General features: G+C 43.2%; 1 protein-coding gene across 3 annotated transcripts in view; it reads left to right on the top strand.

The window, feature by feature from the left end:
- COG2 (component of oligomeric golgi complex 2) overlaps positions 1 to 24,519 on the top strand; it is a 65,697-nt gene that overhangs the window by 4,956 nt on the left and 36,222 nt on the right. Inside the window, exons 2-7 of one of the 3 annotated variants that reach the window (XM_066605330.1) lie at positions 5,258 to 5,419; positions 11,919 to 11,978; positions 13,777 to 13,857; positions 18,981 to 19,078; positions 21,631 to 21,739; positions 22,781 to 22,960. In XM_066605330.1, the coding sequence (XP_066461427.1) occupies positions 5,258 to 5,419; positions 11,919 to 11,978; positions 13,777 to 13,857; positions 18,981 to 19,078; positions 21,631 to 21,739; positions 22,781 to 22,960 (690 nt within the window). Of the gene's footprint in view, positions 1 to 5,257; positions 5,420 to 11,918; positions 11,985 to 13,776; positions 13,858 to 18,978; positions 19,079 to 21,630; positions 21,740 to 22,780; positions 22,961 to 24,519 lie in introns of those variants that run through there. The other 2 variants (XM_066605322.1, XM_066605338.1) reach the window with 2 other exon arrangements.

Below are 24,519 nucleotides of genomic sequence, written 5' to 3'. Positions count from 1 at the left end.
CTCCCGCAATTTCTACAGCAGTGAAGCATACTATGCCCCAGTAATCATGGTACTCTTTACTAGGAAATCCATCAAGACGACTACGTGCTGGTTCCAAAAGACTGTGAGCATGGCCTTGCCTGCCGAGGGTTGGGCACATGCCTTCTTTGGAGGTGGTGAGTCCGGATGCTTCCATTGTATCACCTGGACTTCAGTCTCCGGATCTTAGTGATGAACCCAGGTTTCCTCCTGTGTGATCAGTCTGCTTAAAAAGTCCTCCTGCTTTTAATGGCAAATCGTCAAAAGAGCCTGGGAGAATTCGACTCATTCCTGCTTTTTGAATGGTCATGGATGGTTATGTAATGATATTCCAAAATGGCATGCAGCCCTTCAAGTAAAGGAACCTGATGACTGCTCTGTATTCCACTGGGCCCATCAGACCTCGCACTACTTCAGCACCTGTAAAAGAAAGACCGTTATTAGTTTAGAGTTGCAAATTGGCACATAGCCTATGGAGACTTATATCATTAGACATGTGCAGTTATAGCATCCTGCAATAAATAGAAGTGGGTCCGAGGAAATCCTTAACCCCTTAACGACCAGCCCATAGTGTTTTTACGTCCTGCCCAAGTGGGCTTTATTCTCTGAGGACGTAAAAACACGTCTCCTGCAGAGAATAAAGCCCCGTGGGCTCTGGATGTGACAGCTCCATGCTGTCAGTGCCCACAGGTAGCCGACAGCATGGAGCTGTCATCCCTGCCCCCCCCCCCCGGCATTGCGATCGGCGCTATCCAATGGATAGCGCCGATTGCAAAAAAGTTAATAAAAGTGCCTTAAAAGTTAAAGATTCAGCTGCCCTGATGGATCGGATCCATCAGGGCAGCTGAAAATACTCACCCAGGTTCCCCGATGTCTGCCGCGGAGAAAGGGTCCTCCGGGACCCGGTGCGGCTCTACTGCGCTTGCGCGCCAGACGAATGACGTCACGCGTGTGCGCAGAAGAATGGGAACCCCGGGGAGTTTAAAATACCTTCAGGAGCCGGGAACCAGGAGATGTCCCCAGGGACCGCGACGAGCGGTCCCCGGACCTGCGATCGCCGCTATACAATGGATAGTAAAAAACTAAAAATCAGCTTAATTTCACCTCCCCTCATGGATCGGATCCATGAGGGGAGGTGAAAATACTCACCCCCGGTCCTCAGCGGCGTCCCGGTCTTCCGGGACCTGAGTCCCCTTCTGCGCATGCCATCGGGCGCGTGCACAGAGAGGCTCAGGACCCGGGAAATTTAAAATCCCATGTGTAGCCAGGAGCAGAGGGATGTCACTGCAGAGATGATCACTGTTATCCAATGGATAGCAGTGATCATTTAAAGTAAAAAAAAAGTTTAAAAAAGTAATTTTAAAAAAGTGTAAAAAAAGTTTAAAAAAAAAGTTTAAAACGCTTACATTTCATCTCCCCTCGCGGATCATGTCCGTGAGGGAGGTAGAAATTACTTACCTAAGGCCCCCGGATTTATCCACGGACCTTACCACAGCTTCTGCGCATGTGGCCATCGCCAAAGCGGCAGACACATGCGCAAAAGCCGTGGATTGTCAGAATAACTTAAAATCTCCCTGCTCTTGGCTACAAAACTTAGCCGAGAGCCTGGAGATTTCACGGGGGGCCGCGGTGAGCGGTTCCTGGTCACGTGTTCGCCGTTATCCAATGGATAATGGCAATCACGTAAAAGTTTTTTTAAAAAGTTAGTTTCATCTCCCCTCACCGATGCGATTGGTGAGAGGACATGAAACTTTTTACCGGAGGCCTCCGTATTTGCACCCCGACGCGATCCTCATCCGTGAACTTTCCCTGATTCTGCACATGCGACAGCCGGCAAAACACCGGACACATGCGCAGGAGTCGGGGAGCCCAGGAAACGTAAACTCTCCGTTGGTTGCCGAGAGCCTGGAGCAGTGACGGGGGGCCTCGTTGAGCGGTCCCCAGTCATGTGATAAAAAGGTAACGATCTACCTTAGGCCGGTCTCACATGACCGGATACGAATTACGGATTCCGCATGCGTCTGATCCGCGTTAATACGCAGATCAATTGCATTGGATTACACAATTCCGCTCACATTAGTGGGTTGGAATTTCGTAATCCACTCGCAGAAAAGAGAACGCAGCAGGTTCTATTTTACCGCGGATATACACAACATAGAGCCCATTGTGCTCCATGGTCGTGGATATACCCGCTGCCCATACGCAACTACTTTGTATACGGGCTGTGGGTACCCGCGTCATCGCTAAGCGACGGTGTGGGAAATACAAGCAAAAAAAAGTACTGCGCATGACCGCCTGTGTGAGTAGGCAGTTATGCGCAGTACATTACGCGTCCGTATGCAGGGTCACAGCTGGGATCCGCTGCGGGCATCCGCAAGCGGATTCCACCTACGGCTGCGTGAGCCCGGCATTATTCAGACCGCTACCTGTAATACGTAATTTACAAGAAGCCCCGGGAACGCTCGCCTTCATGCAGTTCCAGGAGCAGTTTGTTGAGCGCCTTCTGTGTGAGACCGCCGCACCTCATCAAGCTTACGAAGACTCACAGAGCGCCACTTTTTACACCCCATCCCCGCCGCTGAGGTCACAAAATACCCCCAAGCGAGAGAGGAGGGGGAATACCCGGTTTTCTTGCCCCATGTGCCGAACCCAACCAGCCTCCGTAATTACCCCTGTCTTCGGACATAAAACGCGGTTTATATTATTACTTTTATCCAATATTTAGGGAATGCCAAAAAATGGGGATGGTGTGTGGGGGGGGGGATTATTTTTAGGAAGTCAATTTTTTTTCCGTATAAGTGGGCAATGGGGCCTTGAATTTATTCAGTTGTACCCTGAATTCCAGCAGGCATTCCCTCCATTATGGGCCTAGCCATGTGTCCTGTAAGTAGTTTAGGGCCACAATGGGTATGTTTCTGAACACGGGCCAAACGGGGTTATCCATTTTGGGGTGAACGTCTTCATTCCTATGTGTGCTGTACAAAAAAAACAGTTTTCAAATTGACAAAATTGCCAAAAAAATGAAAATCGTAATTTTTTCCTTCTGCTTTGCTTAGATTCAGTCAAATACTGTGGGGTCAAAATACGCAATACACCCCTAGATGAATTTGTTAAGGGGTCTAGTTTTCAAAATGGGGTCATTTGGAGGGGGGTCTTTTTCCTTTGGCCGCTCAATGTCTCTACAAGTGGGCAAGGGGGCCTGGAATTTATTCAGTTGTACCCTGAAATCCAACGGGTGCTCCTTCCATTATAGGCCTAGCCATGTTTCCTTTAAGTAGATTAGGGCCACAATGGGTATATTTCTAAACACGGGACAAACGGGGGTACTCATTTTGGGGTGAACGTTTTCATTCCTATGTACACTGTACAAAAAAAACTTTTTTAAATTGAAAAAATTGCCAAAAAAATGAAAATTGTAATTTTTTCCTTCGGCTTGGCTTAGATTCATTCAAAAACTGTGAAGTCAAAAAAGTCATCGTACCCCTAGATAAATTCGTTAAGGGGTCTACTTTTCAAAATGGGGTCACTTGTGGGGGTTCTCCATCATTTTGGTCACTCAAGGGCTCTACAAGTGTGCAATAGGGCCTAAATCTCCTTCAAGCAAAATTTCTGTTCCGAAAGCCACCGGTTGCTCCTTTCATTTTGGGCCCCATTGTGCATACAGACGTAATACTAGGGCCACAATGGGTATGTTTCTGAGCACAGGACAAACAGGGGTATCCATTTTGGGGTGCAAGTCTTCATTCATATATGTGCTGTACAAAAAAAACTGCTTTTAAAATGACAGAATTACCAAAAAAATTAAAATCGTAATTTTTTTCCTTCGGCTTGGCTTAGATTCATTCAAAAACTGTGAAGTCAAAAAAGTCATCGTACCCCTAGATAAATTCGTTAAGGGGTCTACTTTTCAAAATGGGGTCACTTGTGGGGGTTCTCCATCGTTTTGGTCACTCAATGGCTCTACAAGTGTGCAATAGGGTTTAAATCTCCTTCAAGCAAAATTTCTGTTCCGAAAGCCACCGGTTGCTCCTTTCATTTTGGGCCCCATTGTGCATACAGACGTAATACTAGGGCCACAATGGGTATATTTCTGAGCACGGGACAAACAGGGGTATCCATTCTGGGGTGCAAATCCTCATTTTCATGTGTACTATAGAAAAAGTCCTGTCTTTAAAATGACATATTGCAAAAATATGAAAATTTAGTTTTTCTCTTCTAAATTGCATTGACTCCTGAAAAAAAACTGTGGGGTTAAAATACTCATAACACCCCTCAGTGAATACGTTAAGGGGTGTAGTTTTTAAAATGGGGTCACTTGTGGGGGTATCTATCATTTTGACTCCTATGAGCCTTTGGAATCTTGGCTTGATGTAGGAAAACAAAGTGTTCCTCAAAATGCTGAAAAGTAATGTTAAATTTGTACGTCTCCTAAATGGTTAAAAAAAAACAAAAGTTTTTCCAATGTGCGCCAAAAATAAAGTAAACGGATGGAAATATTTATCTTTGCAAAAATTTCTATATTATCTTTGCACATATTTGAGATATTGCAGTTGGAAATGTGAAAAAATGCCGATTTTTTTTTTTGTTTTTTTTGTTTCCAAAATTTTCCCAATTTTGGCGCTTTTAATAAATAAACACAAATTCTATCGGTCTTTTTTTTCCACCTAAATGAAGTACAACATGTGGCGAAAAAACAATGTCAGAATCGCTTGGATATGCAAAACCTTTCTGGTGTTTTTCCATGTTAAAGTGACACATGTCAGATTTGCAAAGTTTGGCCTGGTCATTAAGGCGCAAACAGGCTTGGTCACTAAGGGGTTAATGAACGCCCCTTGTACACTGTCCAATTAAAAAAAGAAAGTAGATTCAGTATGTTTGAAGTGGTCTTCCAGTGTTTTAAAGTGGTAGCATACTGCCCAATATATACAGTCACTTTATGTGGTGTAATACGCAGCTGATCCTATACACCTCAATGAGGTTGTGCTGCAGTTCCTCGTTCAGTACGTGACTGGGGCTCTGCTGAGAAGGGGATGCAGTGCTACAGCCCCTTTATAGGCTATTCACTATAGTTTGGGTCCCGGAGGTTGGACCCCAGCTGATCATAAAGTGATGGTATATTCTAGTAGTGTGATATCACTTAATAAGATGGGAATACCTATTTAGATTGCAGATTTCTAATGTATAACTTTTCAGTGATCCTGGAATCATGTAACATACATATATTTGTTTCTCTCGACAGGACTCATTTGATGTTGACCACTTTGTGTCGGATTGTAGAAAGCGTGTGCAGCTGGAAGATCTTCGAGATGATCTTGAGATTTATTATCGTCTCCTCAAAACTGCCATGGTTGAGCTAATCAATAAGGACTATGCAGACTTTGTGAACCTTTCTACAAATTTGGTACAATTTAATTTTTATTTGTCTCAGTAAATATTTAGTAGTCTTAACCCATCCATAATTGCTCACATTACCTGTTAGGCAGGTTTGATGTTCAGAAGATCCGCAAATCAAGCCACTCATAGGGAAACATGGCCGTCTGCACATGCCTGAATTGAGGAATGCAAATTAGATTTGCGGATCTTTGGATGCAGAAATCAAATCGCAGCATGCTCCATTTCAGTGTGGTTCCCGCATGGACGGCTTCCATTGGATTCCGCGGGAAAGCAGGAGTTTAAAGAAAATAAAAATATGTACTGCAAATGCGTGCCGCCTGGCGCTTCCACATGCAACCTCAGTGTAGAAAATACAAGACCCAGACAGGTAAGCAGGGTCCTTGGCCGTTGGCAGGGTTGGATTCCGCTGCGGGCTCCCACATGCGAAATCCGACCCACCCATGGACATTGGACATAAGTTTAGCCTTTGCCTTCCTCAAGTTACATTTTTATCAGCAGGCTGAAAAGCGCATCGCCCAGATGGAAAAAAATAGTGTTCTTCCATCTGATTTCGCATCTCTCCACATCTGATTAGCGTGACTTCATGCGAAGCACTTTTGTTTGCATAATACCACAGGTTTGGAGGCAGTTTCTTTGAGGCAAAGCCAGAAGTGGATTCAAGACGAATGGGAAATATGAGGACTGAAGTTATACAGTGCTTATACTTCGTATTCCCACTTGATCCACTTCTAGCTTTGTCTCACAAAGCTGTATTAAAAGCTACAGTAGTGTTCTTGTGTGTGAAATCACTCTTAGGCTGGTCCACACGGGGGCTGATTTGTAGCAGACTGTCCGCAGTGGGTATTCTCTGCAGATCAGCAGCCGAAAACCGCCAAACTGTTGCGGGTTTTATTGCTTATTCCTGTGCCAAATTCACACCCTCATTGAAAAGAAGTGAATTCCACAGTGAAACCGGCAATAAAATTAACATGCTGCGGAATTGAATTTCACACCACGTGTCAATTTACGTATGGGTATTGTGCAGATTATTTTCACAGCTTGTGGAGGATATTTTCAAAATCTCTTCCACTTAGCTGCTACTATTAATGTCGTGGAATTTCGGTGTGGAGGGTCCGTATGGAAATTCTGCAACAAATCTGCCCTGTCTGGACGCCCCCTTAGGATATGGTAACCCAGGTTGTATTCACTGCAGGTTTTCCCTGAGTGGAAAATTCGCTGCTAATTCAGAGGATCAGAATATGCACCTACTGGTGTGGATGTGGCATAGATTTATTTCCATTGCAAAGGGTCAGATCCCCAGCAAACAATTGACATGCCGCAGATTTAAAAATGCAAATGAGGAACATGTAACAATACCTCTGCAGCGCCACTTATTGGATGGCAGCTATCCCTAAAATCTTAGGAATGCTGCCACCCAATAGGTGGTGCTGCAGAGGTAATATTCCATCTCCCTCATTTGCATATTACCCAGAGAAACATGGATGGCCTTCTAAGTCTCCTCACTCACCTTCTTGGTGCTCTCCCTAAGGAGGGATGTTACCACTCCTGACATAGATTTAAAATTTGCAGTGTATGCTAATTCTGCACAGAATTGATCTGTGCTGCGTAGATGAAATTTGGTAAATTCCATCCACGTGGCTTGTATTGTAAGTGCTATGGTTTTTTCTTGTGGAAATTCCACTGCATTTATGCCCCAATGGAACCTAACCTTAGGGTGATTTCACTAACGGTTTTTGTGACAATTTTCAGAATTGTTTTTTTTAGTTAAAGCCAGAAGTCAATCCAAAAGATATGGGAACTACGAGGATAAAGGAAGGACTTTTCCTTTCTCCTAAATCCATTTCTGGCTTTGGCTCAAATAACTGCCATAAAAAACGTAAATTTTTTTAGCAACCTTTTTTGGGTGGTATTTTATTTCCTATAGAAAAGCCTATAGCAAAATGCCAGGAAAAAATACCAGACACAGAGCATGCTGTGATTTTGAAAAAAATGCTATGGACCCCAAACACACATCAAAAGTAAGGAATGCATTCTGTAGCTCTTGTCCTGAGGACCGTCTTAAAGGGGTTGTCCCTCCGTTTCCTCAGTACATCTGTGGCAATTACCTGATGTCCATCTTTCTCTCATTGATGGCTTAGTGCTTTATTATAATTCTGCCCTTGCTGTAATGGACATCAGCTCTTCATATACTGACTTCTTAGTGAGCTTTGATATACGTGTGTTTTATACACGGCAACCAATTGGAGGAGACAGAGCTGCAAGAGGGGAGGGAGAGAGAAATAGCCTGAACCAATGACGAGATTGGGGGTGGGGCGGTGGAGTCAGACTACCTATGTAGATTAATTATTATAACAAATCACTACTCTGCCTTAATGGAGATCAGCTAAAAAGTAGCGAAGTAGCAAGATCTGAGGAAAAGAAATAGCAGGTAATCATCCCCTAAATGTTCTGACTCACAAAATAATTTTGATCTTCTGACTAGACAGTTACCTTAAATTTCATATTCTTTGCAATCATACAAACTAAACAATGATTCCCATTAACATGCTGTTAACAAATTACCTAAAAGTTTTCCAGACAAAAATTATTGATGACGTATACTCAGGATAGGTTTCCCATAGTTACTTGCCGGGGACCAGCCGCTTAGGAACTCCGGCTATGAGTTGATCGCCTGGCTTGCTGTCAGTGCAGCGGGGCCAGGCATCATCATAGGGGATGGAGGCGGAAGTGCCATTGCTGGTTTCACTCCCATTGAAATCAATATGAGCTGAATCTGGCTACTATACTTCTGTCAGTTTCCCCTCCAACACCAGGGCTGGATGTAGAAGTGTAGTAGCCACTTCAGCCCATTGATTTCACTGAGAGTGAAGCCAGGTACAGTGATCCCTATGATGATGGCTGATCTCACTGCACTGACAGCAGGCCTGGTGATAAACTCATCGCTGCAGTAGGTTATCAATAGTTTTTGCTGACTGGAAAACTAATTTGTTATGAGATTTACTTAGTATGATGCCACCTGGTATTAAAAGCATATAATTGAGTACACCTATTAAATTGATTGCTGGTGGACACACATGCTCAATCACTGTCCCCACGGCCATGTCCCTGTATGGTGATACAGAAATAGCTGTTTGCCCTCCTTGTCATAGTAGGAGCAGAGCTTCTGCAGCAGCATGTGGACAGTACAAAAAAAGAGGGTGGTGCAACCCGAATGAGAAAAAAGGACGTGTGGACTATATCCTTCTTAGACTTAGTCCTTTATAACAGAGTTCTCTGTGCAACAGGTGCAACCAACCCCAAGTGACCGTCACAACCTTCGACAACAGATACTAATAAGGTTTAAAAAAAATTGTGTATGAATCACAGCCTGCGGACATACATGAGTACACAAGGATAATTTTGCTTAAAGGGGTTTTCCAACAAGAGCAGTGCATGCAATTACGAGCGCCGGTGAGTACACAAGGGTCGGAGCAGCAGTTTCCACCCTGACTCTGGTGTAGCTTGGCACTAACAGCTGACGTTGCCTAGAAAACCCATTTTTATGCTTCATTTTATTGTATAACCATCATATATATGCGTTTCGAGGCCACCAAGACTTTTCCTCAGTATTTGCCGGGAGCATACATCAAGAGCGAGGAGCAGCATTCTGACGTATTGCCCAGGGAGAAGTTCAGCAACCTACTTATACCAAATACCGTATTAATCCCATGACTTCAATGAAAACCATCTATGCAGAATCCACAGGAAATTGGGGAATGCTGTAATTTTCTTCCGAAAGTGTAAACTGCTATTGGTTTCTGCTCGTGTGAATGAAGACTTATTTTTGCATTGCATACTATGGGCAGTATTTGCTGCGGAATCCAGAGGCGGACGCCCGCTCCAAAATGTGCAGTTCGCTGCACCGTGCGATATTGCTGTGTCTTCTCGCGGCAATACCGCGATTTTGTAGCATCACATGCGAAGATTGTCTAGGGGGGCTTGAAATATAAGCCCTACCCCAAAAATAAGCTGTAACTGAAGAAAAAAAAAGTATACATCACCTCTCCCATGCTGTCCAGGACACCTCTGCAGCTTCTCCCCGAGTCCCGGCACTGATCATCTTCTTCATCTTCTGGACGGGGAATAAAAAATCCTTGGCTGCTGTAAGCGCAGGCTGTGATTGGCTGACGCTTAGCCAATCTCAGCCAGTGCTCGATGAATGGCTGTGAATGGTTCAATCACTGCCATTCATCGAGCACATGCTGTGATTGGCTAAGCGTCAGCCAATCATAGCCAACGCTTTCAGGAGGCGGGGATTTTTCAATCCTTGACCAGAAGATGAAGAAAAGTAGCAGTGCTGGGACCTGGGGAGAAGCTGCGGTGGAGAGCGCTTCTAAGGTGATGTATGTCTTTTTTTTTTTTTTCCCTGCAGCTAGGGCTTAGATTACACCTTTTACAGTAGGATTTCCTACTGTCAAAGCTGTATCGCACTACACGAAAATCACATTTTCATGCGATGCAACAGGGAGGAAGGGTCCATAGGAAAACATGGGCTACAAAACCACGCGTATCGCCGGCATGTCGCCGGACTTGTGAGGTTTTTGTGTCGGATTGTTGCATGCTACAAAACATCTCATGTGTAAAGTAACCCATAGGAAAGCATGGACTTCTCATACATGCGATTTGTAGCAAGGCGACATTGTCACCCGCATGAAGGAGGCCTTATGCCTCAATTACACGGGCGACACGGCATCGTTGCGATAAAATCTCAGCGATATCGCATCACTGGTCCGTGCGATATCACGGCGACTTTGTAGCACCATTTGCGAGGTATTTCGGGGGAGGCTTGAAATATAAGCCCTTCCCCGAAAATAAGCCGTAGCTGAATAAGAAAAAACAACAAAACACACATGCATCACCTGTCCCGAGTTGTCAGCCTGGCCGCATCTTCTCCCCGGTTTCCCAGCAGTGATCTCCTCTTCTGGCTGGGGATTCAAAAATCCCCGCCTCCTGGAAGCGCTGGCTGTGATTGGCTGACGCTTAGCCAACCACAGCCAGCGCTCGATGAATGGCAGTGAGTGAACCAATTGATGTATGTGTATTTTTTTTTTTGCAGCCAGGGCTTAGCTTGGGCTTTGACGGTAGGATTTCCTACCGTCAAAGTTGCATCGCGACGCACGAAAATCACATTTTCATGCGATGCAAGAGAGAGGAAGGCTCCATAGGGAAACATGGACTACAAAACCTCAAAAGTCGCGTGCATATAGCGGGACCCGTGAGGTTTTTGTCTCGTTTTGTAGCATAGGAAAGCATGGGCTTCTCATACATGCGATTTGTAGCATTGTAGCAACGCTACAAAATCGTGTGACTTTGTCGCCCATGTGAACAAGGCCTTATACCCAGCAGCAAAATAAAGCTGCATGCATGAAGCATGATACAGCCTGAAGTGGCGAATGGCGTGTTACGACATATTTTCTCTTCATTGGCTGACAGTACATTTTTAATCCAGTTACTAGCTGAGCAGCTGTCGTATCTAAAGGTTTTTTTACATGTTCATTTTCCTGTTACTTCTATGAAAAAACACATCAAAAAATGCACGTGAAGATTCTTAAGACGGAGTTCAGACAGGCTTTCTTTTTTGCGTGTAAAACCCGCAGTGAAAAAGCTTTAAAAATTTGAATGGGCATTTTTACATTTACATTATTGTTTTTGAAGGTATAGTGAAAAGCACCAAAATGCACTGTGCATTCTGGAAAAATAACTTCACTGGACGCAAAAACACCGAAAAAATGCCACAAACCTAAATGCTGTTTGTGTAGACCTTCTTATGATTCGCTGTTAATTCCTAGAAAACATCTGGCTGCAGTTTTTCAGAAAGATAAAAACTGAAAAATCCACCATATAGCAAGCACTGCTTAGTCACCCGCAAAGTAATGGAAAATAGTAATTCTGCATAAATACATTTACACTTTTGACGAGGTCTAAGAAGCCAGACCGATCATGGCAGGAAAAGGTGCACAACAGCAGGTGGTGATCGAAGAATTAAAAGATCGTGTCTACAAAAAGTGAATTGTCTCAATGGGGTAAGAAGTAGAGTGCAGGGACTGTTTGGCACAGGCTGAGAACTTGGTCTAAATGCTAGAATTCCATGAAAAAGGTCATTTTCCACTAGAAAACAAGCAGCGCTATTTCATCTGTGAATTCCGGCAAAATGACAGACTGCTCGACGGAAATTGAACTGAACCCCATTATAGTCAATGGGGTGCTGTTGGGTTCCGTCATAACACAGAGCCGTTCGACCAGGGGGTTTCTGTTTTTACTTCTCCCCAAATCGAGTAAGAAAAGGGAGTCCCCTAGCGCTGATGTGAGCGAGCCCTTAGTCACTGTTCAGGGGTTAGGACATGTTAGAAGTACTGTTAATGTTACTGTATTGCAAGCCGTGCATAGGGGGATAACATACTTGTATCTAAAAACAAATGAGTTTGGTCTTACTTGTAATTCAGAGCTCTTTCCTTTCTCTTGTACAGGTTGGAATGGATAAGGCATTGAGTCAACTCACTGTACCACTGGGACAACTGAAAGAGGAGGTATTGGTATGTGTGCACTATTTGTTATAGTTTTGTCATCCTGTGTAGTTACTCTTATTTGACTTCAGAAAAGGGAAAATTAAAAAGTATTTCTCGCTCGTGTCATTGGGGGATACAGCAAAGACCTTGGGATATAGCTTCTGCAACTAGGAGGCGACACTAAGCATAAAAGTGTTAGCTCCGCCCACTGGCTATATCCCTCCCTGCCGACACCAGGCTAATCAGTTTTTAGCTTAGTGTCTCTCAGGAGGACGGTCGCGCCCGCTAGGGTAGAAGAAAGGGCCAGGGCTAAACGGTGAGGCAGGTCTCTCCCCGTCAAAACCGAAGGATAGAGGAGGGCGAACAGCCCGGTACTGTCCAGATTGTTACTGCCCGGCCCGCCTCAGAAGAGAAAGTACCACATCCGGATCATATATATTTGCATGTGGCCCGCCAGCGAGAGCCCCCCAAATGGTGCGAAGGGTCCGCATCCCCTACCCATGGGAGTAGGCAATGTCACAGGGGAAGGCTGCTGGAGCTGGGGAACTGCCATCCTTCAGGAGTATGAGAGCTAAGTATATCTCCCCCCACCACCCAAGTGCAGGTAAGCAGCAACTTAAAACAGGCTTACTTCAGCAACAGAGTTCAGAAATGAAGTCAGTTCAAACTTTAGCATAAAAGATGCAGTCTCCTGATTATGTTTGTCTTATTTTTTTTCTGGGAAACGAATGTGCTCCTTATACATGTATGCACACACTTATCTCCATTTTGTTATACGGATAGGATTCCACATGCGGGATGCCGCAGCGGAATCCGACCCTGCTCACGGCCGAGGACACTGTTTACCTGTCCGGGTCTTCTATTTTCTTCACTGCGTATGTGTGCGGAAGTGCCGGCTGGCACGGCGCCGCACATGCGCACTGGAGGTTTTTGTTTGTTCGTTTGTTTTTTTTAACTCCTGCTTTCCTATGGAATCCGCGGCCTGTCCTCAATTCAATTGCAGACGGGCCACGGATCGTACGGCTTCCATTCACTTCAATTTTAAGTGTCAAAATATAATTAACCCTAGATCTAAGCTGGTTGTCTTGTATAAATTTGGAGCCAGTCTAATGGCCCTTTTACACAGGACGATTATTGTTAGTAGCTGTTCAAAACCCCGCGGGCAGGGGAAGAGCGGAAAGAGAACACTCCCCCAGATGTCTTGCCCCCTTGCTGGCCGCACTATGAGCAATCTAATGATACTTGCTCCTGTGTAACAGCACGGGAGCAAGTTTACACATGGACGAGTGTCTGGCATCGTTTACCTGACACCCGCCCAATGTAAAAGGGCCTTAAGAGAGGGCACTTGTCATTTCAGTGTCTTTTCTTTCAAAGTGTTCTGACAGTTAAAGGGGCTGTCTGGGCTCATTTGAACTGATCCTATGAATACATCATCAGTAGTTGACGGACAGGGATCCACCACTCGTCCATCAGCTGACCATCAGGACCACTGTCCAGTGAGGCCAGCTGGACATTGTCATCAGTGGTCAGGGGAGGAAGTGCGTGGATATCCCAATGATTTCAATGGGAGTGAAGTCAGCACCTGCAATTCCTCCTTGCCATTGGGACCCCCATCTATCACCTACTGGTAACCTAGGAGAGGATAGTTCACAAGTAAACAAAAAAGAATGCACTTCCCAATGGAGGTGGCAATAGTTTTGATCCCAAGACAAAATACATAAGCTAATGTCCATGGATATGTGTTTAGGTCGTTTAGGGGTTAAACCAGATAAAAAAGAAGCCTTGCTGGTAAATGTTGTACTCTATTTCCTATTCACAGAGCCTCAAAACATCTGTTAATGACAGCATTAGTGCAGTGGATGAGCATCTGGCTAAACAAGATGATGTACGGAAAAAAAAGGCAAGTACATATCCCTGATGGTAATTTCTCCATAGTGCTGGTTAAATGTGTGTTTTTGTAGCATAAGTGTGCATAGCGCCTGCATAGTATTGAAATGATACCTCCGTTTTTTACTTTTTGCCTTTTTAGAATAAGCTGTTGCGTATGTACATAAAGAATAACACTGTTTCTGGCCAACACAATACAGCATTTTAGAAGGAAAGACGACCCCTAGTGGCCAGCTCTTTAGAGGGATTTTCAGCTTGAAAATGTCCTTTTTGGATAACTAGCAGAATTGCAAATCACTTTTTTCACATTGGCTATCTTACTTAATTAGGAGCTGGCCTTCGTGCAATGACTTCGTATAAGGGACTTCCGGCTTTAGATAATTGATGTACGAGGTTGGCTTGTGATAAGATAACCTGCTCTTCCTGCAATCTGCTTGTTCAGGGAGCCTTTCTGATTGTCCAGGATGGTCACTGTAGTTTACTACTTATTTAATGCATGCACTGCAATGTCCTTTGATTGGATAGCACTGATCATGTGAGCAGCCATGGCCAGTCAGAGCAGCTATCATGTATTGGTAGTCTAACTTTACCAGTGCACTGTGGGGATTAGGTAGTTTAAAGATTGCATCTTGGATAGCTAAAAAGTGCACCCGAAACCAGTCAATGGACTGCTGGCAGAGAAGAACTCCCTCTCTGGTTTTAGGACAAAATTTTGTCCCAAAACCGGAAGGTTGCTTTAATCCACTTCCAGCAAATTACTAATCCATGCACAGTTCACATAGTCCTTGAACTTTTTACATTTCAGTTAAACGGATTCTAATGTTTAAAGGGGTTTTTCAGGATAGGTCATCAATAGTTGATCGGCTGGGGGTCCGTCACTCAGGAATCCGACCGATCAGCTGAGCAGGCACATGCTGTCAGCGTCACAAATACACAGAGTTTGGAGCGGACGCCTCTGTGTCGACCTCCTCATAGTGGCCGGCGCTTGTAACTACAGGCACTGCTCCCATTGATTTCAATTAGATCCATACCTGCAATTACAAGTGCTGGCCACTATACGGAGGTCAGCGTGGATGCTTCCACTCCAACCTCTGTATATTTGCAGCGCTGACAGCCTGCGACCACTTAGCTGATCAGTCGGGGGCCTAGGCGACGGACCTCAGCCACTCAACTATTGATGGCCTATCCTGAGGATAGGTCATCAATAGTATTTCACTGGAAAACCCCTTTAATCTGGGGGATTTATTAAAACTAAAAAGTTTCAACATTAACCAAATTGGCAGACCCAGTACACCTTCTTTTTCTGAGACATTTTTTGTTTTAGTGTGGCCCCTTTTCTCACACAAATTAAAGTATCAATTATAGACTTTTTTTTTTTTTTAATTGTTTTATATTTTAACATTGTATTGAGGGAGACACATTTGGTAGGCTTGTTGTATATATTAATTCCAAGATATTTAAAACCATCAGTAGAGAAAATAGTTTCATTAGGTGGGAGTTTCTGTAATTTGGACTACTACATAGAGGATAGATTTTGACCAGGTAATTTGCAGACCTGAAAAATTTCCTCAGGGGCCTTCACACTTGCAATCGCGATATTGCTGTGTTTTTTTAACGTACATGTCGATAGAACTTTCTAATGGTAAAAGTGCATCGCACAAAAATCACAAAGCATAAACTTGCGTTTTTTGTGCGATGTGTTGTTAACATTAGAAAGTCCTATTGACATTGACATTAAATAAAGCGGTATCGCAAATCTGAAGGCACCCTAATTCTTGAAATAAATAAAAAGGGAATTATATAGAGTTATGCGAACATACTCTGCCAAGCTTGATGCTCGTTCGAGTATCGAGCATCAAATCATGTTCGACCCCCCCCCCCCCCCCCCAAAAAAAAACAGCTTGTCTCTTATCCCATTAGCTTCAAATTCCAGTTATGTTATTTTTCTGATTAATATACAGTGTTTCCCTGAAAATTAGACCGACCCTGTCTTATAGTAATTTTTGCCCCAAAAGAGGCACTAGGTCTTATTTTCGAAGAATGTCTTAATATACTTACCTAGGAGGCTCGGTGCACGTTTCTCCCGCTGCTCTCCGGAGCTCCTCCAGGAATTCTGCTGCAGTCCTTGGCCGCCCACAAAAAATTGCTTCCTGGTTACGGGATTCATAAATCCCGCCTCTAGGAAGCGATTGCTCTGATTGGTTCATCCAGCGCTGCATTGATTAGTTCTCGAGCACTGCACACCCAATCACAGCCATCGCTTTGGTTCATTGAACGCTGCATTAATTGGATGAACCAATGCGATAGCTGTGATTGGTTCTCGAGCGCTGCTCAGCCAATCAATGCAGCACTGCATGAACCAATCATAGCCATGGCATTGTGGAGGCCGAATCTATTAATTGGCCTACCACATCAAGTATTCTCCACCCTATTTCTATCACTTTGATAGATCACACTTTTATGGACACAGCAATACCAAATATGTTTTTTTGTTTTATTACAAATGTGGCAAAGTGCTTCTTTTTTTTAAACGTTTATTAGATTTTATTTTTGTAATAATTAATGAAACTTTTTTATACAAATTTTTACGGTTTGTTTTTTTTTTTAAGTCCCCATAGGGGACAAGAACTTGCGATGCTTTGATTGCTCCTGCAGTATGATATAACAGAATAGCATTACATTATACCGCAATTTGACAGGCAATCTGTCAAGCTAGGCCACAGACTTTTCTGAGGATCTTATTGCGGGGGAGGGGGGGGGGGCAGTGTGGGACTCCCGAACAGCGATCGGGCATTTAATGTGTTAACTGCTCTGATCAGCAGCAATACTTTTCGGAGCTGTTGCTGGTGGGTGTCAGCTGTTAGAAACAGCCGACACTCACATTGTATAGAGTGGAATTGACCTGCGATCCCCTTTCATACATATCCCGCACTTGCAAGATGCAACTGTACGTCCTATAGTGTTAAGGGGGTAACACATTTGCGAGTTTCTGGAATGTCTCCTACTACCTACTACCCAGAAAATAGGTCCTACTCTGATAGTAAGACCTATCGGGTGTTCGTGGGAGGCTTGAAATATAAGGCATCCCCCGAAAATAGGACCTAGCTAAAGTGAAAAATGAATACTCACCTGGTGCGCAGCTTCCAGATGCCTCCCGATGGTCTCTGACAGAGGCGCTGCAGTAAACTTCATCCTCCTCATCTCACGGCTGAGCTTCTGCTGGTGCCTGGGCTTTGAATACCCTGCCTCCAGCAAAGTGAACGCTGTGATTGGCTAATCGAGCGCCAGCAGCCAATCACAGCCAGCACTCGGTGAGCCAATCACAGCCATTCAGTGATTTCCATTTGTACTTTATGCAGATAAATGAAATAAGGTGGTGGTAAACTAAAGGCCCATTTACACAAGCCAATGATCGCTAAAAAGTCGCTAATCTGCGATCATCAGCGCGTCTAAACGCCCGCCCACTGGTGCTTTTCGGGCACTGCTAACTGATCATTACATTTCAGTCCAACCTAAAAATCGTCTTTCAGTCTTATGAGAAGTTCTCAATAGGGAGTGTTGATAGCATTGTTTCCCAGTGGAGAACAAAGGATCTGAGCACAGAGCCCTTGGCTATTAAGGCCTTTCAGGCAAGGCTTCATTTGCACACTTAATTGCTCTTAAGTAGCTACTTAATACTTTATGCAAAATGATCGCTCAAAGCTGTCACTTAAACTTTCGTTTGAGCGATCTTTGAAAGATCATCTGCCCGTGTAAACCAGTCTTTAGTCATTGCATCTGAACAATGTGAATTCTGCTCCTTGGTAAAAGGGGTGGGAAGGTGCCCATCCATATAACATATAAGGGAAAATATAGTGAAAGAAAGTTTGAGGTAAAATTGGGGAGAAATGCACAGCTGTCTCTGAAGAAGTAGAAACACAAGGTTAAAAAAATAAGTATTCTAGAAATACGGTGTGCAGTACAATGAAACATTTCATATAGGGTCTACAGCGCTATGAATATACCAGTGGAGGAACATATGACACTTTTTAAACAAGAATGTAGCAAATGCTGGGCTCATAGAGAAGTATTGGGGAGGTCTTGTGATAAAGAAATTACTTGATGTGTATCCTTCATTGTTTAGAGGTAGGTTGGACAGATGGAAAGCCTAATTTACATTTCTTTGTGACTCTGTGCTTTATGGACACTGTTGCAAGTACACTGGCACTGTGGTACATGCATTGTAGCTGTCACATCTGTGGAAAATGAATCTACAGATTGGTCTTACAAGGAAGAAGAGGAGCTGTGTCCGTCCCCTATCGTCAGTATTGTAATTCAGTGTTATCTGCCTTCATTTGTTGTAAATCTGTTTGAAAAATGGAAGTCAGTCTATTATAAGAGTTTAGCAAAATTCCAATATCACAGGTCACCAGGGCTGCTCTTCTAGTTATGATAACTGGGTTTTATCTAGACCTGTTTAATGTCATTCATAAGAGTACATTGACACCTTCCATTGCTGCTGTGACATCACGGTTAGGCTGGATTCACACAGAACGGAAATCCTGCGAAAATCTCACCGCTTGGCCGCACCGAAAAGCCACAAGATTTCCATGGGAGAGCCGCATTTTCAAAACTCGCTGCATTTCACCATGGGTTTTGGAATGGTTCGGCCGCCGGCATTCCGCATAGTGAGGCCACAGCGGAAAAAAAAAATGCCGTGCCATGGAATTGAATTCCGTGCCGCATGTCCGTTTCCACCCGGCTTTGCCGCAATGGATTGGCTGCCCCGCTTTTTGCTAAATCTCGTCTACCTGGCTCGCTAATCCCGGGATTAGGAGCCGCAGAATCGGACCCGGATCAGAAGATCCGGTGACATCCCGTGAACCTGTCACATGGGCCTCTAATATAGAAGCAAGCAGCGGGTTACGGGACATCACTGATGGCTTTCTATTGGCTACAGTGGTCACGTGAGTGAAAAAAAATCATGGCCACTGTCACGGAAGTAAATAGAAGACCAGAGAGGGAGCAGCACAGTAGCAGGGGGTGAGTGTTGTGGTTTTTTTTTTAATATCTATTGCATCTCCCCACTGCCCCTTTAAGTACTATTACATAATCCAAGTAATGCATCCTGATCTAATGAATTTTTCCGTGTTTCAGATGTGTGTACTAAGGATGATTCATGTCATCCGTTCTGTTGAGAAGATTGAAAACATTTTGAACTCCCAGAACCGTAAAGAAAATGCAGAGCTGAACAGGTGAGGGTTGGGGCTCACGCACATGGGTGTACTATGGCTTTGTACCAACTATACAATAAGGCCTTACATTAATAAGATTTAGAGTTCTCCAAGATAGTGTTGGACTAGTGTGCCCAGGCCCCTCCAGTAAAATACATTCTGGGGGCGCACTGTACAGGTACATGTACATATTACCTGATCACTTGATCTTAGTTCACAAATTCTTTGTTGCTGTGTTCTCTATATATTTGGATAGAAAAGTGATTTAATTTGTGTGTGGCCCTGTTTCCATTGTAGTATACAGGGAATACAGCGAGCAGGAATTGGTAGACTTTCATTTACCCAATATGTGCAGATCATTTGCACAGATCTTCTGAGGGGTCAGAGCTTGGGGGCCCATCATAGTACACTTACCTGTGTACTATGAAATATGATAAATATGATATACAGTGTGGACATTGCTGTGCTGTGTAAAGCAATAAAGGCTGGTGGATGCTAGATTTAAAGAGAAATACATTGTGTTGGACTGACTTCATACATGTGTGCCTACCATCTTGCCTTGGAGATGACGATCCAGTGAGTGACTAACCACCAACGTATTACAATATACATATAAAATTCATCGTCCAATTGCAGAGGTTGCAAGAACGCCTGTACAGGTAAATGTACACTTTGAAAAGCCTAGTGTATTTCTGTGCATGCAACTGAACAGTGGAGGCTGGTGCAGGCTTTTAATTTGCACCTGCCATATTAATGGACCTGTAAGGTTAGTTTCACACGGGTGATCACGATTTTGCTGCGAGAAAATCACAGCAACATTGCGTCTTTTTTTCCTACGATTTTTGAGCATCAGCGCTGCTTTTTCTCACAAAATCATTACTGCTGCTCACAATTTTTTTTTAGCAAAAGTCAATGTGATTTTAACATTAGAAAGTCCTATCATACCGCAATGTAGGCTTGTTGCATTGCGATGCAATAAAAAGGAGGCTCCATAGGGAAACATGGGAGATAAAAAATCGCACATCGCAGAAAGCTAGACCTTGCCGCAATTTTTTTGTTCTGTCAACCTCACATCAGTGATAACATCGCAGATTGGAAGGACACCATTGAAAATCAATTTGGTTTCATAATCTGCTTTTTTACTGACTCTCGCGTCATGTGAAAAATCGCACGATTTTCTCACCCGTGTGAAACCACCCTAACTTTTCGAAATTGTAAAGTTGGCAACATGAGCTGAGCGCTAAACTTCTGCTCCTTGAGCTGGGCTCACATGGCCGTAAGCGTAAAACGCTGCTATTGGTTTTTTTTGTTGTTTTTTTTTTTTTTGCCACAAAATTTTTTAAAGCTTTTTTAGTACATTACATGATACATAAATCGGTGGCATTAAAAAATACAACTTGGCCTACCAAAAACAAGAGGTCATACAGCTATGTCAACGGAAAATAAAGTTGTGACTTTTGGAAGGTAGGGATGAAAATACAAACCTGGAAAGCCAAAGAAATCTCTGGTCTTGAATGAGTTTAACAGGAAAGGGCCTTAACTGAAAAGGTATTTCCAAGGATGCAATCATTTGTATCATATGAAATAATGTTCCTGCTATTGCCCCTATTCTTTTCTAATGTGACTGTAGCATTGCCAACCAAACAGCTTATCTCTGTGGTCAGCTTTAGTAAGGGGAAGCCTGGAATTCTGCTTTAACCCCTTTACTGGCACACCCGGAAAATCTCCTGGGCCTGCTGCACTGACCATGCAGTTAAACCCCAGAAGATTTCCGTGGACAGCTCTAGTGCTGAAATTTCTTGATTGATTTAGCTAAAATTATGAATTCTTTTATTTTTATTTTGCTAAATTATTATAATGTATTCTTTCATTACAAGAAAATGTTGCAATTTGATTGTTGCATTCCTTAATAAATACTTGCGAAATTTAATTGCATTGTTGACTCATTTAAAAAAACCTGCCCTGTGAGGCATGACATGGTAATAATAAACCTGCCACTGAAGAGGTTAATCCTTAAATTCCCAAACCTTTGGTAAATCATTTTATCACTGGAACAACCTGTTGATTTACAGATTTAATGTAGTAAAGGTGATGGTTTGTCTTTATACTATATGCCATTAATTTTTATTAGCAAGGTTGTCTTACATTGTAATAAAACAATGCAAGCAAGAAAAATGTTCTTGTCTAGAGATGAGCGAACCTACTCGTTTCGAGTAATTACTCGATCGAGCACCGCGATTTTCGAGTGCTTTCGTACTCGGGTGAAAAGATTCGGGGGGAGGCAAGGCAGTGCGGGGGGTAGCAGCGGGGAACAGGGGGGAGTCCTCTCTCTCTCCCTCTCCCCCCCCCCCCCCCCCACTCGCCCACGGCGCCCCTCAATCTTTTCGCCGGAGTACGGAAGTATTCGAAAATCGCTGCGCTCGGGCGAAAAAGGGGCGTGGCCGAGTAGGTTCACTCATCTCTATTCTTGTCTCAAAGAAAAGACAGAACAAATGATGGTGTCTTAAAACAACTTTATAGCAGTCATGTAATTAGACTTAACTGTCTTTTTTCCTAATTTTATCTTATTAAAGCACATTGCTAACTGGGCAGATCTTGGAGAGGATTGCAACAGAATTTAATCAGTTACAGTTCCATGCTGTTCAAAGTAAAGGCATGCCTCTTCTAGATAAAGTGAGACCTGTAAGTATATCACATAAGATTGGTTGTCTACATTATTATATATATATTGCTGAGATTTAATTCTCTTTTTGTTAATTTTATTTTTGAAGAATAGTATAGTTAAATATTATGTGATCATGTTCTGTTTTAATTAGAATACCTATAAAAAAAATTAAAAATACATTACCCAGCAGGCGCAGTACGGGTTCCTCCCGCTGGTCTCCAAACTTCCGTAGTGCCGCGGCACGTCATACACTCCTCGACTGCCGACTGAACATCACTTCCTGGCCGTGGGGTTCATAAATCCTGCCTCCAGGAAGCGATGGCTCTGATCAGTGAGCACTGCTCTCAGCCAATCAATGCAACACTCGCTGAATCAACACAATGGCTGTGATTAGCTAAGAGCTGGAGGAACCCAGCTGTAAAGGACCCGGACAACCGCTGCAAGGTAAGTAAAATAAGACATTCCACAAAAATAAGACCTAATGCTTTAAGATAGGGTTTTATTTTTGGGGAAACACGGTATATATTATACCCAGCATAACCACAAGTGATTTTAACTTCAGGGAAGCATGAGTGATTGTGAATCAGTTTCAACCGCCTTGGTAGAAATGAAAGTAACAGGTGCACTGGAGAGGCAACAGCGAGACATCCCCCCTTCCCCAAAGCTAATGGTCTTGCAGGTGTTGGCCACAGACAGTTACTTTCTCCTGTGCTCATAGCCCAGTACTGTGCAGATCGATTGGCATAGATAGTACCCAATTTGGAAGGTCCACAGTTGGCATTCAGTTCTCTTCACATGTGAGAACATATTCACACTCAGCACGTGACAGACATGGAGGTGATGGAGATCATACAGATCAGACGTGTTCCCTTAATTTTTTTGATCAGTGGATATTGGTGAACTCAATCCTGAAATAATGATGTTAAGTAAAGCAACAGTTTTTTAGTAATTTGGATATTTTGTGAGTGCAATCTGCCATAAAACACTAACAATCTTTTTAATCCTTCACGAAATGTTTTTCTTTAACATATTTTTTTGTTTGCCTTCCTGTCTTGAAGCGTATTGCTGGAATCACATGCATGTTACAGCGCTCTCTGGAAAGTCTCTTGTTGCAAGGCCTTCAGACCTGTAATGTGGATATAATTCGTCACTGCTTGAGAACATATGCCACGATTGACAAGACAAAGGATGCGGAAGCACTTGTTGGCCAGGTGTTAGTAAAACCGTATATTGATGAGGTATGTCTATGTTTGACCTTCAGTGAATCACAAATACTGAACTGCAAGTAGTCTGTTTGGAGGTCTTAATAGTATTAGCTATTGAATGTTCAGGACCTCATCACTCACTCATGGGCTCAGTATTCAGATACTTGTTGAATGAGAAAACAATCCAAGACTTTTGCCCTTTTGATTGACTCCTCCCAACACAACGCACAGCACTGGCTCATAAATAGCGGCCCACCATTAAAAACAATGTATCACCTATGCTTTTTATTTTAACTAATTAAAACCAGATAGCGAAAGATATTACATTTTTCTAATGAACCAGCTTTTTATATACTTTTAGTAGTGATTTTCTAGCATTTTTTTCTCTGCTCATATTTCTCTAGAAAATGGCTTTATTTTTGTTCATTTTAATACAGTACCTTCCCATATTATATATACTAGGCTATGCAGAGTTAGAGCTGCTCATGGAAGGTTGACTGCACAGTGCCACCTGCTGGTCTATACATCTTAAATATCTGATTAAAGCTGCGCTCTTTACTTTTGCACCATTGCTTTTGAACAACTCTGTATATAAACACACACATTTCATACAAATAAAATTATTTTTTTTTACATTATGGCTGGGTTCACACGAGGCAGAATTGCCGTGGATTTGCTGCAGAGTTTCTGTGCGGAAACTCCGCAGAATTTCCGCTTATGCGGCAAAACCGCTGACGAGCGTAGTTTGTTATTGCATTTATTGTTGCATATTATGTGCGGTATTGTTGCATAATCTGCAGTGCTTTTACAGTATTTCCAGCATTTTCAGCTGCGGTTTTTGCTACTTACATTAGGGCTTATGGACAAAAACACACCGCAGAAACGTCCAAAGAATTGACATGCTGCGTCTTCAAAAACCGTGGTGCAACAACATTTCTGCACTGCGGCAGAGCGGAAAAATTCTGCACTGTGAGAACAGCTTTTTGCCAAAACAGGTTGACTTTAGCTTGCACTGCAAATGCAGCGGTTTGTCTGTCCTGCAGATCTTATAGCAGACAGCCTTTTCACGATCCTGACAATGGCGCCAGCATGTGAATAGTGTGTAACCACCGCTCCATTCACTGTCACTTCTACCTGACAGAGTGAGATAGCCAAAAGCATCAATCTCCCTCTTTTCCATAGAAGTGAATCAAAGGCCCTTGTACATGGAACGATTCAAAAAATCGTTCAAATGAAAGAAAACGAATGATAATTCTTCAGTGTAAATGTAGCCAATGAACATTAAATCATTCACTTTTCGTTCTTTGCTCTTTTTATACAGGCATAAAAATCATTGTTGGCTCATTAACTAACCGTTCGTTTTAAATACCGATTGTTCAGTTATTCTCATTCACTTATACAGTGAATGTGATTGACATTTCTCAATTGAACCAGTCAACGATGTATCTGCTTGTATAGACAGGCTGCCCGAGCAGACTCTGACATCATTTAGTCATTCAAACAATATAAGAAAGGTTTGCTTAAATGCCAGCCCCATTCCTTGTGGAAACATTGAGATTCAGGTTGAGACGGGTGCCTGATCAGAGAGTGTG

The sequence above is a fragment of the Eleutherodactylus coqui genome, chromosome 1 (genome assembly GCF_035609145.1).
Source record: "Eleutherodactylus coqui strain aEleCoq1 chromosome 1, aEleCoq1.hap1, whole genome shotgun sequence".
NCBI lineage: Eukaryota > Metazoa > Chordata > Amphibia > Anura > Eleutherodactylidae > Eleutherodactylus > Eleutherodactylus coqui.
The sequence above is the reverse complement of the archived record's forward strand: the minus strand, read 5'-3'. Positions and strand labels throughout refer to the sequence as shown.